The sequence below is a fragment of the Aedes aegypti genome, chromosome 1 (genome assembly GCF_002204515.2).
Source record: "Aedes aegypti strain LVP_AGWG chromosome 1, AaegL5.0 Primary Assembly, whole genome shotgun sequence".
Lineage (NCBI taxonomy): Eukaryota > Metazoa > Arthropoda > Insecta > Diptera > Culicidae > Aedes > Aedes aegypti.
The window spans coordinates 208,425,894-208,440,658 of NC_035107.1; the positions used below are offsets into that span (position 1 = coordinate 208,425,894).

At 37.5% G+C, this 14,765-nt stretch overlaps 1 protein-coding gene and 1 non-coding gene across 2 annotated transcripts; both read right to left on the reverse strand.

Annotated features, from left to right (window-relative positions):
* Positions 1-2,652: 2,652 nt before the first annotated feature.
* Positions 2,653-7,747, reverse strand: LOC5580295. Its single transcript, XM_021857384.1, has 6 exons — positions 7,487-7,747; positions 5,375-5,454; positions 5,246-5,308; positions 5,027-5,189; positions 3,922-4,966; positions 2,653-3,861 (listed from the first exon to the last, which is right to left on the reverse strand). Exons 2-6 carry the CDS (start codon positions 5,449-5,451, stop codon positions 2,726-2,728), a joined length of 2,484 nt encoding a protein of 827 aa, XP_021713076.1. The 5' UTR covers positions 5,452-5,454; positions 7,487-7,747; the 3' UTR covers positions 2,653-2,725.
* Positions 6,259-6,330, reverse strand: Trnag-ucc. The gene has a single exon. It is a non-coding gene; the product is annotated as a tRNA-Gly (tRNA).
* Positions 7,748-14,765: the final 7,018 nt, after the last annotated feature.

Here is a 14,765-nt window from a genome sequence, read left to right on the forward strand (position 1 = left end):
CCAAAAACGAATGGCGGACCCGTAAGCAGAGACACTTACGCAAAACCCGCAAGGGAAAAAGAATCTCCTTCCAAAAGTAAGTTCACACAAACAGTCGTACAATCAAGCCCTTGCTTGTCAGAAAGACCCAATAGATGGGAAGAAGAGCCCGCCCTTTTTCCACGAAATGTTGGCAACAGGAAGTTGACAGTTTCACTCTTCCTATCCATCTCGCTTCAATCGGGTGCCCTGATGGTCCCACCCAACCCAAAATGCATAAAAGATTGGAAATATAATCAAATAATACAATTCATCATGAAAAGATCTCACCGGTTTTTTTATCCTTGAAGTATTTTTAAGCTGGTCGTCAAAACAATGTCGTCGAACTATTCCACCGTTAACTATAGAGTATTATTCATGCAAGTTACTACGGAACTGTTCAAAACTCGGGAAAAAAAAAAACTCCCACTCCTGCGATAGGGCGGTACGAAAATCGAATCCACTTGCTGGTCTTCTCGAAGCGCACTGCTCGACAATCGAAAAAAAGGCCAGAATACTTTGCTTATGCGAAAACTGTACCCGCTTGCTGGGCTTCTCGAAATAAAGATCGAACGGTAAAGTTGCCAAAATCAAACGGGCACTGTATCAAATTTGCAACACTCCAATTGAACACCATTGTACATGCCGAGTTTTCTAATCGTACCATCATCTTACTCATACCCGCTTCTCTTCCCCCCTTCCGAGAGATCACTCTAGTCTGTTGGTGTGGGTAAGCCTCGCAAGCAGTATTTCTCCACACGTTCATCTCTCACACCACATCACTTTCACTACCACTACTACTGAGACCGCGTTCACTCAAACACTTATCACTTCCCCCCGCGCATGCTGTCATCGATCATTTTTTTTTTCACATCAATTCCACTTTTTAAAATTTTAAATTATTAATTTTTATATATTTCCCAATTGAAATTTAACTTGCACTCGCGACTTTGCTCTTTTCTACGTTCGGATATATGTTTTTCGTCGATTTTACTTTGACATTTCCACTTTTTTTCACCATTCGAGCACCACGTCAAAAATGTACAACTTTCCCTCAGCCAGTGCTGCCCGGGACCTCTTCTGAGAAAAAATATGAAGATAATAAAAACACGATTCATTTTTGTGTTGCACGGTGTGGAAATCTGTAGTGGGACTCAGAGTTTATGAATGGAGAGTTGCGCGAAGAGTGATACCAAATCTACCTATCGAACTGTCAAACCGTCTACCTCTGATCCGAAGCATACGTTCAAATGCCAAAATTAAAAATGTTTGAACCTGGCGAAGAATATGATTTTTGATACGCAGAAGGAAAGAAAGTTAACCGTTTTCTGGATCCGGAAAAGGATTGGATTGCGATCAGCCGAGATGACAAATTACTGGAGACTGGTGTCTTGAAGTCAGAACATGCGGCTGAATCGGAACAGTCCTCGCCTGTTCAACAACCAGACTCGATGGAGATTAAAGCATTCGCTGAAGAGGTGGAAGATAAGGAGTTGGTGTGGCTGAGCGATTTGGACTTCGAGATGCTAAGGAGGCGAAAACGCTAATGGAGGAAGGATTCACGAAGGGCAAGTCGGAAGGTCCACTTCTGGAGGATGCAACGAAGTATAAGAGCCCAGTTGAAGCCCTACTCAGTGCACCTTGAGAAGAGGACTGGGTGGTGGCCAAGCAAGTGGTCCGCTACTTGAAGGCGACGAAAGACTGGCGTCTGCTGTACAGAGAATCGGCTGGAAAATTAATTGGCTTTTTACGCTATGAAAATGTTTCTAGTGCTAAGAAAGTCCTCTATCAGGCTTTCTACAGAAGCTTGCAAATGCTTCATCGGGCTTGCGAAGGCTTCCTCGACAAGTTTGCGAAGGCTTTCTTGGGAAGCATACGAATGCTTCCTCGGGAAGCTTGCGAAGGCTTCCTCGGGAAACTTGCGAAGGCTTCCTCGGGAAGCTTGCGAAGGCTTCCTCGGGAAGCTTGCGAAGGCTTCCTCGTGAAGCTTGCGAAGGCTTCCTCAGGATGCTTGCGAAGGCTTCCTCGGGAAGCTTTAGTAGTCTTAGCCTGAAAACTTGCGAAGGCTTCCCCGGGAAGGTTGCGAAGGCTTCCTCGGCTTTTTGCTTAGAAAGTCTTCTAACAGGCTTCCTGAAGAAGCTTGTGAAGGCAGGCTTCCTCGGACAGCTTGGAAGTGCTTCTTCGGGAAGCTAGCAAAGGCTTTCCCTGGTAGCTTGCGAATGCTTCCTCGTGAAGCTTGTGAAGGCCTTCTAGTGAAACATACACAGACTTTCTGAGGGAATTGGATTGTGAAGGCTTCCTCGGGAAGCTTTAGTAATCTTAGCCTGAAAACTTGCGAAGGCTTCCCCGGGTAGGTTGCGATGGCTTCCTCGGCTTTTTGCTTAGAAAGTCTTCTACCAGGCTTCCTGAAGTAGCTTGCGAAGGCTTCCTCGGGCAGCTTGGAAGTGCTTTTTCGGGAAGCGAGCAAAGGCTTTCCCTGGAAGCTTACGAATGCTTCCTCGTGAAGCATGTGAAGGCTTCCTAGTGAATCTTGCAAAGACTTTCTGGAGAAAATTGATTGCAAAGGCTTCCTCGGGAAGCTTGCAAAAGCTCAGGAGCTTTTTGGAAGATTCTTTCTATTGAAAACACTAACTCTTGACCAACTAAGACAACCATTTTTTACTCAACATACAAACCCAACAGGTCGTGACATATTCTGCTTCGGATCTTACTGCGTCGAAAAATCAAAATCACTTTCATCGTTCACCGAGCTGATGGTCGTATCTTCCTTGCCGGATACGGTTGCTTTGACCGGAGAACCCAAATTATTTTCAGCACCCCCTAGCAGTTCGTCACTACTGCTCCTAATATCCACAACCTCTTGCTCCGGACTAGCATCCTCCTGCGGATGTTCATCATTCGTTTGCTTCACCTCGTCCTCCTCTTCCTCCGCAACGCTTTCCAACATCTCTTCTTGCGGAGCATCATTCGCAACAGGTGCATCAGCAGCCCCAGCATTTTGATCTTCATAGTTTGCGTATTCCACTTCCGCTTGAGACTGGTCGTAGTAAGCTTGATCGACTTGTTCTTCCGCGTAATACTGCTGCTGTTCCGTTGCATTTGGATCCCCTTCGTAGTACCCTTGGTTTTGATCCGACTCCATGGTCTGCTGTGGTTGCCCCTCATCGTAATAACCCTGTTCAAAGACGTACTGCGTCGGTCCAGGGTATTCGGTCGCCTGTTGGTACTGGTTCGGATCGTGCTCAGCGTAGTCCTGGTAAGCTTGCGTTTGCTCCTGTCCTGTTTGTTCATCTGTGTATTGCTGATAGTATGCTGCTTGCTGATTAGGATCATTAGGGTCGTATTCTTGAGGATACTGGGAGTAGTCGTACTGTTGTTGGTCGACTTCTTTGGGTACGGGTTGTTCCGGTTGTGTTTCCGGTTCCGAGTAGTGAATATCCGTAGCTGATGCGTTTTCACCGATTGGAGAGGAATGCTTCGACCTGGGCGGTGAAATGTGTTCTTCTGGGGGGTTTTCTTCGCCATTGCTGACGACTTCGTCGATTGTTTCCGGAGTTCGCGATTGGGAAGTGGAATAGTTTTTAGAACGTACGGAGTGTCTGGAGGCTGTCCAACGAGTTGGGTCTTCTGATTTCTGAGCTTGTGCGACTGACTGCGGGTCAGTTGTTGAGTAATCGTATTTATAATCTTCAGGATCCTGCGACGAGTATTCGGGTGGTGCAACTTCCTGATAGTCCTGATAATCTTGAATAGGCGGATACTCAGCTTCCGTTTCGTAAGTCGATTGCGGGTACTCAGTCTGTATTTCTCCAAATGCAGCTGAAATGTTCGCTAGGTCGTTTGCTGTAATACGAACAATAGGTTTCATGCTCAAATCAGTAGAATGTTTCTTAAAAGTCCTACCTTGATCAGACGAATTTTGTTCTTCGCCCACCGTGGATAAATCCAGTCCTTCTGCTATCGATGTATCGGAAACTACTGGCGCCTCGTAGAGCTCTTCTACTTCAGAAATGACACCACGGAGCGTTTGCGAAATGACGTCCTCAAGTGGCGTTCTCTCGGATGACGATTCATTAATATCTAGAGGCGCATCCTGCCCAGGATGGGGTTTCGTGGATGGTCGAGCAGTAGAGTTCACCTCAACGATTTTCTCCCATCGTTGATTGATGATAGCGTCATCCGAAACCGTCAATGGCTTTCGCATTTCTGCTATATCGTCGAGATCGAGTTTTGCCGTTGATTCGACGATCTCCTCGATAATAGGCGAATCATCAAGCGTGTGGCTCACTGCAGGTGGACGTAGGTAGTCATCTTCGTCGTTGGTAACGTCCTCCAGGTAAGCTTCTGGAAGCGGCGTTGAAGTGATCGATGGCGGTTCGACCACAATATCTGGAGGTGGATCACTGGTAGCTACCATAGAGTCGGTAGCGGAGGATCCTTTCAAGATTTCGTTGTCGATGTATTGGATAAACTCTTCGTTGGAGAGTTCTAATTTCTTTGCAGGAAGAATAGTCGAGGGCGAGCGGCTAGGAGTGGATGGTAGTTTGGATACCAGGGGTTGAGTTGCGATGGAGTTCTGTAGAGTAGGGTAATCTCCAGAAGGACGCATGAAAGGATCTTGGGTGAATGTGGAGGATGATGTTAGGTATGGGGACATGTATTGTTGCTGCGTCGGAAACTGGTGCTGATGGTTGATATAGTTGGAAAGAGCCGTTGGAGGTGGAATGGGATTATAGGAGGCCGTCTGAGCGTGTGTCATATCGGAGATATATCTAACAAATTCAGACTTTGGAGAATCGGTAAGTCGAGAAGGGAGCTGGAAGGATGGAGCATGTGGTTGAGTCATGAAGTACTGGGGTTGTTGAGCGCTCGTTGGAGGAATAGGAGATGGAGATGGAAGTGCTCGCTGTGATGACCATGATCGAATCAGATATGATTCGTATTGAGTCTAAAATACACAAAAATTATATTAGAATGACTAGATAGTCTTGACCAAGGAACATACTACCTTGAGCATCTTCAATCGATCTGTCTTTGCAGCAAGCGATGCTGCTTGTTGATCGATTGTATGCAGCATTCGTAGTAGACTTTCGTTACGTTCAGCTCTCTGTCGCTCAAGTTCCATCATTCGCTTGTACTTCATTTTGAGTTGTCGAGCTGCAGCCTTTTCGCTAAAGGATTGGAACATTAATAAGGAGTAAAGTTTGGGACGTCCATTACTATTTACCATTCCTGACGTTCTCGCATCAGTTGCGCAAAGCGTTGCTCGAGTTCAGCTCTTTCAAGCTCACTTTGAATGAAAATATTATTGGTTATCTGAAAGATACGATAGAATAGAAAGATAGAAAGGGCTCACCATCGCTTGATCTTGTTCTCCATTTCCATGAAGCGTAGCTGATAGTTATGACGATTGACATCTTGATCCGGAAACATTGTCTACAATCGAAAAGGGATAACAATAATAAAATCAAACATTATTTGTTGTTGTTAGTTTCAGTTCAGTTTCAGTTCAGTTTCAGTTCAGTTTCAGTTCAGTTTCAGTTCAGTTTCAGTTCAGTTCAGTTCAGTTTCAGTTCAGTTTCTGAACCATCATTGAACCATTAACGAACTCAGTCATTAAAATAGTTTTAGAAAGGTCGGAAAAAATAAAACCACTCAGCGGTTTTGTTTTTAAACAAAACAATTGTGTTTTATTTGTTCTATTTTGATTTGTCTATTAAACGGCAAAAACTACTTATTTTGGATTTGGCATTTGCTCGAATTTCATTTGGGAATGAAATGTTATCAACAGTGAATCAATTGTCACCCAACCCGCAGCAACAAAGACATTGTCATCCCCTATTATTGTTGCAACAATGTTATTCCGCAATAACAGTTTATCACCACTTGAACAGAATATGACAATGATCTATAACCTTGAGCGCAGTGATTTTTTGGGCTTGGCATTGCAATTTTCTAGAACTTTCTCCGTGTTGATAAACCTTGGCACATTATCGAACAGCATCCATAAAACGAATTTGGTTTTGTGTTTGAAAGAACTGATAAATCGAGAGTTGAAAAGGTTGCAACAATGTTGCGCCCTGTGATTGTCATGGCAACTTTGCTTTCGATTGTATCCCAATCCATGTGCACAATAGTTGGAACAAACGGTTGTGAGCGTGCTTGCTTTGTTGTTTGTTTTTCATATGTTTTGATGACAAATTGATTCACTGGTTATCATTCGCAACTAAAAAAATATCCTGCGTCGGCCGGGAATCGAACCCGGATCAACTGCTTGGAAGGCAACTATGCTGACCATTACACCACCGACGCTTACACAATAGCTATGATCCATATTATATGTGCCTCTACGCGTTCTTATTGTTCGCAATAATCAAAAAACATTAACGACAATACCCTTTGTTAGCGAAAAACCACGCATAAAGTCTTTGATTCCACACAAAAGAGATAAGAGCAGCACGACGCATATGCTTTTATTGAAAATTTATTCCAGCGTTCTAAAACGAACTGTCTCGCATGATTTCGTATCTTCACGTACGCACCGTTGTGAGTAGGATTGTTGATAAAATTGTGTGGAAAGGTGCGTGACCTTATATTGTCATAGATTCAAAATCGTGCCTAATACACTATCCAAATATTATTTTTCTTTTCATCAAAATTAATAATAGGTATGTATGGAGGTCTAACACCCGTAATACAAATATGTACCACAAAAACTTCCCAAAAACCAGACACACAGCTTTCATATGACATTTAATCCTTCAAGGTCGATTCATAAATATCTAAAATTGCAGTAGGCTGCCCGAAACGACCTTGCGTCACGATTTGAGTAAACAATTGCACGCGATATAAATTCAGGCGCATCCAAGAGCTTCTTCTCCCCGTTCCTAAAATGGTGTTGAGGCAAACAGTCTGAAATTGAATGGAAAATCGATGATGGGGAACTGCAAACTAGGGCCACCATCACGAAGAAACGCGGTGACGTACCAAGTTCGGATCAAGCACCCCGAATGGGAAAACAAACTTATAAACAACTAGCAGGGACCGTCTGCGTTACCATCAAAATGTTAATCGTATGTGCTACGTGGGAAGAAACACCGTTTTTGATTGCAATAGGGATTGAGGCAGAATGAGAAAGTCCTTCGGAAACGTTAGGCTCAACATGAGGTGCAGCGAAAATAATGACACTACGCTTCTAGGAACACGCACACGAATTCACGCAACTCTTTCACAACCTTCGTCCTCGTGGTTATGGATTTGATTGACATAAACTCAAAGTAGGCCATGAAATGTAACCAAAAGCCAAGCGTGGGTTGCTTGGATAATTTATTACGTAATATATTTTACGAAACGTACATCGTATTCAAATAGTTAACAGCTTTTCGCAGAATAAATTGAAATATTTACACTCTTTACGTTACAATTACCTTAAGAAACAATTAGATTAATTGTCATCAATGCAACTTACGATTCCTTGTGATTCCTTGGAGCTTCCAACGTAAGGCCGATTTGAACAGACGGATAGTAGAACTAGAACTGCCGCGAGCTCATGATGCAGACAACATTTAGATTGGTGTCCCTTTTCGAACGAACAATAACATCCCCTTCTCGTCGATGTAGGGCCTACTTTCCGGTTCAACACTCCTCCACATTTGAATATTCTAAACAGGGTTGTTGTGGTATTTCCACGGCAACGGAAGTTACCTTCACTGCTGTTTACTTCGGCGCCCGCTCAGTTCTAAAATGGTTCAAAATGTAAAATGAAGGTTTTGGGATCGACAAAAAGACTGCTTTTTTTGGCAAAAATAAATTAAGCTATTTTTAACATCAGTATTTAAAAAAAATCAAGGTTTCCAGAAACCGTAAATCTTACATTTGGCAAAAGAAAGCAGAAGATTTTAAAATAATCGAAATACTATAGATTTTATTGAACCATTGTATATAAAAAATTGTTGGTCTTATCAATTTGAGCCATTTTGCAAAATTCAAACCATATTGCCGTTTCCTATTAACTTTATCATAAACCAATTTAAATTCTGACTAGCTACCGAAAATCAATTGCTTTTTTTCGTTTACATGTTTTTGAAGCAGCGATTCCCAAAGTGGATGAATTCGTACCTCTGTGGGGGCTTTAACGCCCAAAGGGGCAAGAGTGTACAGTAGAGCACGGCTTATTTTCTGAAAATTCTCAAAACCAATAATTCGTTTGCTCTTTTTAATTCAAATCACATAAAAGAGAAACCTCAGAGTTTGAGCCAAAAATTGTAAGATTTAGAGGTGGCGCAAGCGACTTGAAGGTAAATTTTCAAGTCATAAGATATGACGTTTAGTTTGTTGGTTTCTAACTAACTTTTGAGCTCTTAGCATCATTCTCTTCGAAATTAAACTTGAAAAGTTTGTAGAACATCAAATTTGTCTAGCACTTGGTATAAATGGTAATAAATATTCAAAATTATATTAAATTTCAAAAACAAAGATAGCATGAAATATCAACAAACCGAAAAAAAGATTCCAATTCAGAAGAGACATAATGTGTACATAACTTTTACGTTCGTCATGATTTTGTTGTAACTGATTCAATAGCTTCTTGTGCATGTAGGAAGTTGATAAATTGAATGTCACATGCCCCAAAATCTGCTGCATTTGTCAAAGAAATCATTATTGAATATAGGGTGCAAAACATGATTCCCTATGATACATATGGAAAACATATACCGTCGGACGGGGCAACTTTTGATTCCGGGGGCTACTTTGGACACTCACCTTTTGTATTTATTTGCAGCGTAAATATAAATCTGAGCAATTTTGTGTCTTCAGCACTTTCATTAACCAATGTATGCTCTACCACTAGGCATGATTTTTTTGGAACAACATCAACAATAACAGGATAAACAAGAAAACATTTCAAAAAAGTCCGAATAGATATTCACAAGGTATAAAACATTGGCTTTGCAAACATTGTTTGGATTTATCCCATGTCGTGGAAAGTTATTGGGAGCATCACAAAGCTATCAAATCGTCATGTTTCATAAAAATCTTGTAATTTTTCTTTGCTTAAAATTTTTGTTTTTTTTTTAAATAATTGAACAAAGGTCTTGTTTTTTCGACTTTTATTTTATTATAATGTTTTGGTCTGTATATTTTACAACATAAAAAAATTTAAATAAATATTTTGAAAATTGAATTGACATAAAACACACATATTTCAATACGTACCAATGACAAGTTCACAACAAAATCTCTTAAAAAAATATTTTCCGTCATATTTTACATGAATTTGCAGTACAAAACAATTGCATCCTTCAATTGCTAAAATAAACTAAGCCAAAAGCATGTTACAACTAAGCTAAAAGCATGTTACAAAAACAAACTTTTACTTCTTTACGATCTTGCAAAACTTAAGTTAATTTATTTCATAGATTGCGTTTTTAATTTAACAGGTATTAATGTCGTTCTTCTACATATTATGAACAGTAAGGATAGAAAAGACATTTTTTACATTTTTGATAGGTTTTGTACATTATCACGTAGTAGTTCCATCGTTCCATTATGTCAACTTAAAAACCAAGCATTTGTAACTGATAGTTTCATTTAAGACGAAGTTGAAAGTTTAAGCTTCATACTGCAAACTGAAAATAGTGAATAGCATGTTTCGATGAAATTTGATATATATGTGTAATTTTTTCGAGCTTTGCAATTTTCTAAATTATGTTTATCAATGAAAAAAACATCCTATGAATGACAATGAACGATAATCTATAGAATAAGTTTTAAATTTAAAAGAAAAAATCGTTTCATTATCAAATTGTGAAAATGTCCAAAGTAGCCCCTTTTTTGTCTTGAAGGACACACTTTTTTCACTATTCAAGCATTTTTGTTATTTCTTGATGGATTTGCCTCATATTTTGCACATTTGTGACATACATATACAACTTAAATATATGCAAGAATTATCAATATCTATCCATAATTCTAAGAGTTACAAATCCTCAAAGTTGAAGAATGTGGAAATAATGTCAAAAGAAGCCCCGTTTGACGGTAGATCAAATTTTCAACCATGCATGATGCATTTGAATGCGCTCAGTTTGCGTTCCAATTCACTTTGTTGAATGCAGAAATCAAGTATACTTGAACATTAGACTGATGCCAATTTTTAAGTTTTTGCTCCCCTGTGCTTAAACGATGTCAATTATGATGGAAACCCGCATAAAAATACAATTCGCCTTATAACCTCAACAGTTTGTTACTTCTAACCGTTAATGTTAGTGTATCACAAACAGTTGATTAAATGTTGAACAATTTGAAACCTAAAGCTTTTGACTATTAAGAACAGTTTGAGGCAACCAAAGCAAAAAGTGACAATACATCATAATGCTCAGTAATTGTTAAATTGTATAAAGATAAAAAACGTTGAGAAATGGTAGAAACATACTGCCACCTTTCGTAAAATGGTTTGAGCTTATATCTGAATGACACACATACAAACATGTATTTCACAATATGATACTTTTATTCAACAGTTTGACAAACAGTTGTATGTATTGATAATAGTGAGCACACTATATATGAAAATTTGCAATATTTTTCTGCAAACTGTCATGTTTATTTTGTTCAATCGAATCAGAGTAATTGAGAATCAAGTTTAAGTGAAGTTATTTAGTACTATAATATGATAAAATAGATCCTGTTTCCTCTTCTGGAACACCCGAAAATCCATAAGGTAAGAAAATGATATATGTACCAAGTGCAAGGGCCTCTTTCCATCGAGCAGCGATAAAATTCCATCGCAGAATTCTGCCAGTATTCAAAGTCAGTTTTTTTTTCGTCAAACAGATCCGCATTCCGACCGGGTTCCACATTCCGATGGCTGGTGCGAATTTGTATCCGTGAGCTGTTACTACTAGAGTGCATTTGACGAATCCTTGTCAAAGATCGCTTGTAAATTGAGTGACTGCAGTGTGAATGCGTAGATCAATATTCCGCCGGAAAGAAAATGGATTCAGATCGAAGATCAAGCTTGGTTGGGCTGATTTGTGTGTTGTGAAAATGTAATGAAAATGACCATATTCTGATTGAAATGTTGTGAAAAATAGTGCTTGATTTATTTGTATAACTTTATCGCGTAATGTCTCAAATAAAATTTAATATAATACAATCGATTGCTTTCCGTGTTCTTTTCATAATTGACGTCATTCTATATTCATACAAAAACTAAAACATGTGTTATTCGAATTATGCTAAATTTTTGATAAATTTCCATGGTGATACTTTGAATAACATATTGTTCAGGTTTTTAGTTTGAACACACTGTTTCTATTGGTAGAGGTTCACTAGAGAGCAGTACGGCATACGGTTGAAATACCATAACGCATCATAATCCAACAACTTCACATACATTATTATTTATTTTTCATTTATACAGGACAACTATTTAAATACGGTTTGCTTTACAGTGAATTTGGCAAAAATGGATAATATATTGACTGTTTGATAAATTGTAAACTAAAAATTTTGTTCAGAAAAATCGGCGTTTTTGAATGGTTACATAACTTAACCGCCTATTTCCCACATTGTTATTTTCGGGAAAACCATTTACCAAACTGTAAAACCTATTTCTGGTACAGTTGTCATATAGTTGTTTTGGGTGATATACAAAACTGTTTACATATTATTACAAATGGTGGTGAATAGTATAGGAAACAGTGAATGTATGGTCCATGATTATGCGGGTAATCATTCTCCCAAAATTTGAAATGATTTGGAAGAAATTTGGTTGTGCACACGCAATTTGAAGTTCATATGTAAATTACTATTTTTGTGTTCAGCTTTCTAACTACTAGTCATAATAATCTGTGAAAAAGTGAACAAACTCTTTTCCAAAATTATTACGGTTTAGAAGTGGAGCAAGTGGCTTGAAGGTGAATTTTCAAGTTATGAAATTTTTCCTAATTTTACTAGAAAATATTTTTGCTTGACCATAACTCAACCGATTTTACAACAAACTGTGTATATAACGCATTAATAAAAAATATTATTTTGACTTAGTTATTCAACAAAAACTGGCAATAAAAATAAATTATTTTTTTTTTTAGATTTGTTCAAGTTTTTTACGGAGATTTAATTTCAACTATTCAAATGTAGTTTGTAATGCATTTTGTTATTACGACGAATTAAATAGTGGATATATTTTTTTAATAAGGGCATTTATATTTATGCCATAAAATTAATAAAACATTGTTGGCCAGTTCATTTGAGATGTTTAATAAATGAGAAAACCAAGTTTCAGCTTAAATTTTAACGTTTAATTGACATTAATTTGAAACATATGATTTTTTTTTATAAAAAATCAAGTTTTTGAGCATTTTGTTAAATTACTAAGTTAAAAAAGAATTTTTGAATGTAAAAGCTTTTACTTTTGAAAAACAATCATAGTATCTTTAAAAACATGTAAACATATTTCTAATCGGTAGGGTATTCATGAAGACCATTGCGCTTCCAACAAAGTTGAATTTTTCAGTAAAACAAGAAAAACAAATGGAAAAAACTACTTGCAACTTTGTTTTGATTTAAGACAAATTTGATGTTCTAGAAACTTTCCAAAAGTAAATTTAATAATAAAGAGAATGATGGTAAAGATTTCGAAATTCGTCAGAAAAAAAATGTTATGAAGATTTCATTAGAGGTCATATTCTATGACTTGAAAATTCACCTTTAATCAATTGCGCCATCTCTAAATCTTATTTTTTTATGGCTTAAATTTTGAGGTTTCTCTTTTAATGTGATTTCAATTCAGAAGAGCAAACAAATTATTGGTTTAGAGAACCTTCGAAAAATAAGCCGCACCCTAGCGCATATGCATTTTGCAGAATCATTAAAATTTGTTATGCGAGCTTTCACGACGAATCGCAATTTGGCCCGCCATATGCTGCAACTTGAGAACCACTTTCAATAAAATCCCTAGGAGTATTCCTGAAAAAAAAATACCTGAACAAATATTTGAAGGCATCTCAGCAAAATCTACACGACTGGATTACTATGGGAGTCGACGGGTGGCATCTGAAATATGCATGCTTACTTTGATCGACAGTGACTTCAGACGAGTCACGTGAATTCGTTCGAATTACAAAATAGGCCCCTAAGCACAGAACAGATAGCAAAGATGACAACAAAAACAGCTGCCAAAATTAACGCGAACACTAGCGCACCTGGTGGCGGCGGGCAAGCTTTTTACACAGTAAATTTTTCGAAAAATGTACTGACTTAGACAAGAAAACTCGTATAATTTTTTTTTTTTAGATTTTTACTCCAAGGTTGTTGGAAAAATGGTAGTCTCCAAAAAGAGTGGAATATTTTCATTGAACCCATGATGACCATGAAATTTCAATCGCAATTCAGACATAACTTAAATTTTACTTAGCTAAATATTCACAATTTTTACACACATTTTTTTTAGTTATCGCAAATATCAAATTTTGCAAAAAAAAAAATCAATTTTTCACTTCTAAAATATTTTGAAAAGAATCAGTTTTACTGGAAAAAGTTATACTACAACCCAAATTTATGATATTTGTTATATTGCTCTTAATCAGTTCGTTTAAGAATGATTGCTTATTCAAAATATTGTAATTTTTGTCTAAAGCCTGATTTGCTACTGAAAAGGAATCGCTAAAGAAATTTCTTGCCGATTCCTTAAAGAAATTTTCTACAGCAACTCCCATTTGAACTGACAGTTCTTTTCAACTGCGTACTGCGATCAGAAAAAAGCGCCTTCTTGATCGATTCCTTGCAGAAATTTCCCATGCATCAAGATAGGCCGATGAATTACTTGTCAGCAGCGAATCAGGCTTAAATCTGAGTTTTGTTATAACTCAAAATTTTGATTATGCAATGTTGGTAATATCCAACTGAGCTAGTTCAAAGTTGCGGTTAAAAATTCAGGTCAAACGAAGCACTAAAATCCTGGATCCAATTGATTATTTTGTAAGTAAAATTGGCCAATGCGTAAATGTTGGTGCAGTACAACAGTACAACAGTACAATGTGTAAGAAAATAATATCATGCAATTTTCTTACAATATTCCAGGCTTTTATTTACTTATTTTTAAGCAACGATAACATTCCCTCAAGTTTTTTGCGAAGAACGATCTAACACCTTACATTTTTAGAATTAAAAATAAATGGTAGGTGGCTTAAACGCTTGATGTTTTTGTAATTCAAGAATTTTCTAGATGCTTTTTTCTGAGATTCATAGGATTTTGAAAAAAAAAACACTATATCAAATATTTTTATTTCTTATTCACTGTTTTGAACTATTATGCGGCTGTTACAGTGAAAATATTCTTTAAGTGTTCAAATTTCAATTAAATAATTTTACAAATTGAGATGATTAGTTTAATATTGTATTGTCGATTCAAAATTTAGAGCAAGACAAACAAGCCAGAATGCAATGCAACTTTGACTAAAAATAAATAAACAATTTTCTAAACCAAAAGTCAGAAATTTACTGAGTTTGCCATATAAGATCTACTAATTTGACAAATTCCGTGTAATTTCTTGGAATTTTCTAAATTTTATGTTGAAGGAAAAATTTCGCGTATTTGGTGTGTTCCGTGAATTAAAATTGTCCTTATTTTTCTCATGTTGTCTCTTGATCTGGTTCATGTTCATCCATGTAATTTCAGTTAATTCACGTGAAGTTTTTTTCTGGAATATTTATAACATACAAACATTAATTTTTCCGTTTATAAT

What these genes read in the sequence shown, in the direction of transcription:
- LOC5580295 (XM_021857384.1), bottom strand. Translation starts at nt 5,451, where the DNA reads ATGTTTCCGGATCAAGATGTCAATCGTCATAACTATCAGCTACGCTTC. An exon ending in ATGCGAGAACGTCAGGAATG is followed by an intron (nt 5,190 to 5,245) that starts GTAAATAGTAAT and finishes CCAATCCTTTAG; the next exon opens with CGAAAAGGCTGCAGCTCGAC. An exon ending in ACAAAATTCGTCTGATCAAG is followed by an intron (nt 3,862 to 3,921) that starts GTAGGACTTTTA and finishes TTCGTATTACAG; the next exon opens with CAAACGACCTAGCGAACATT.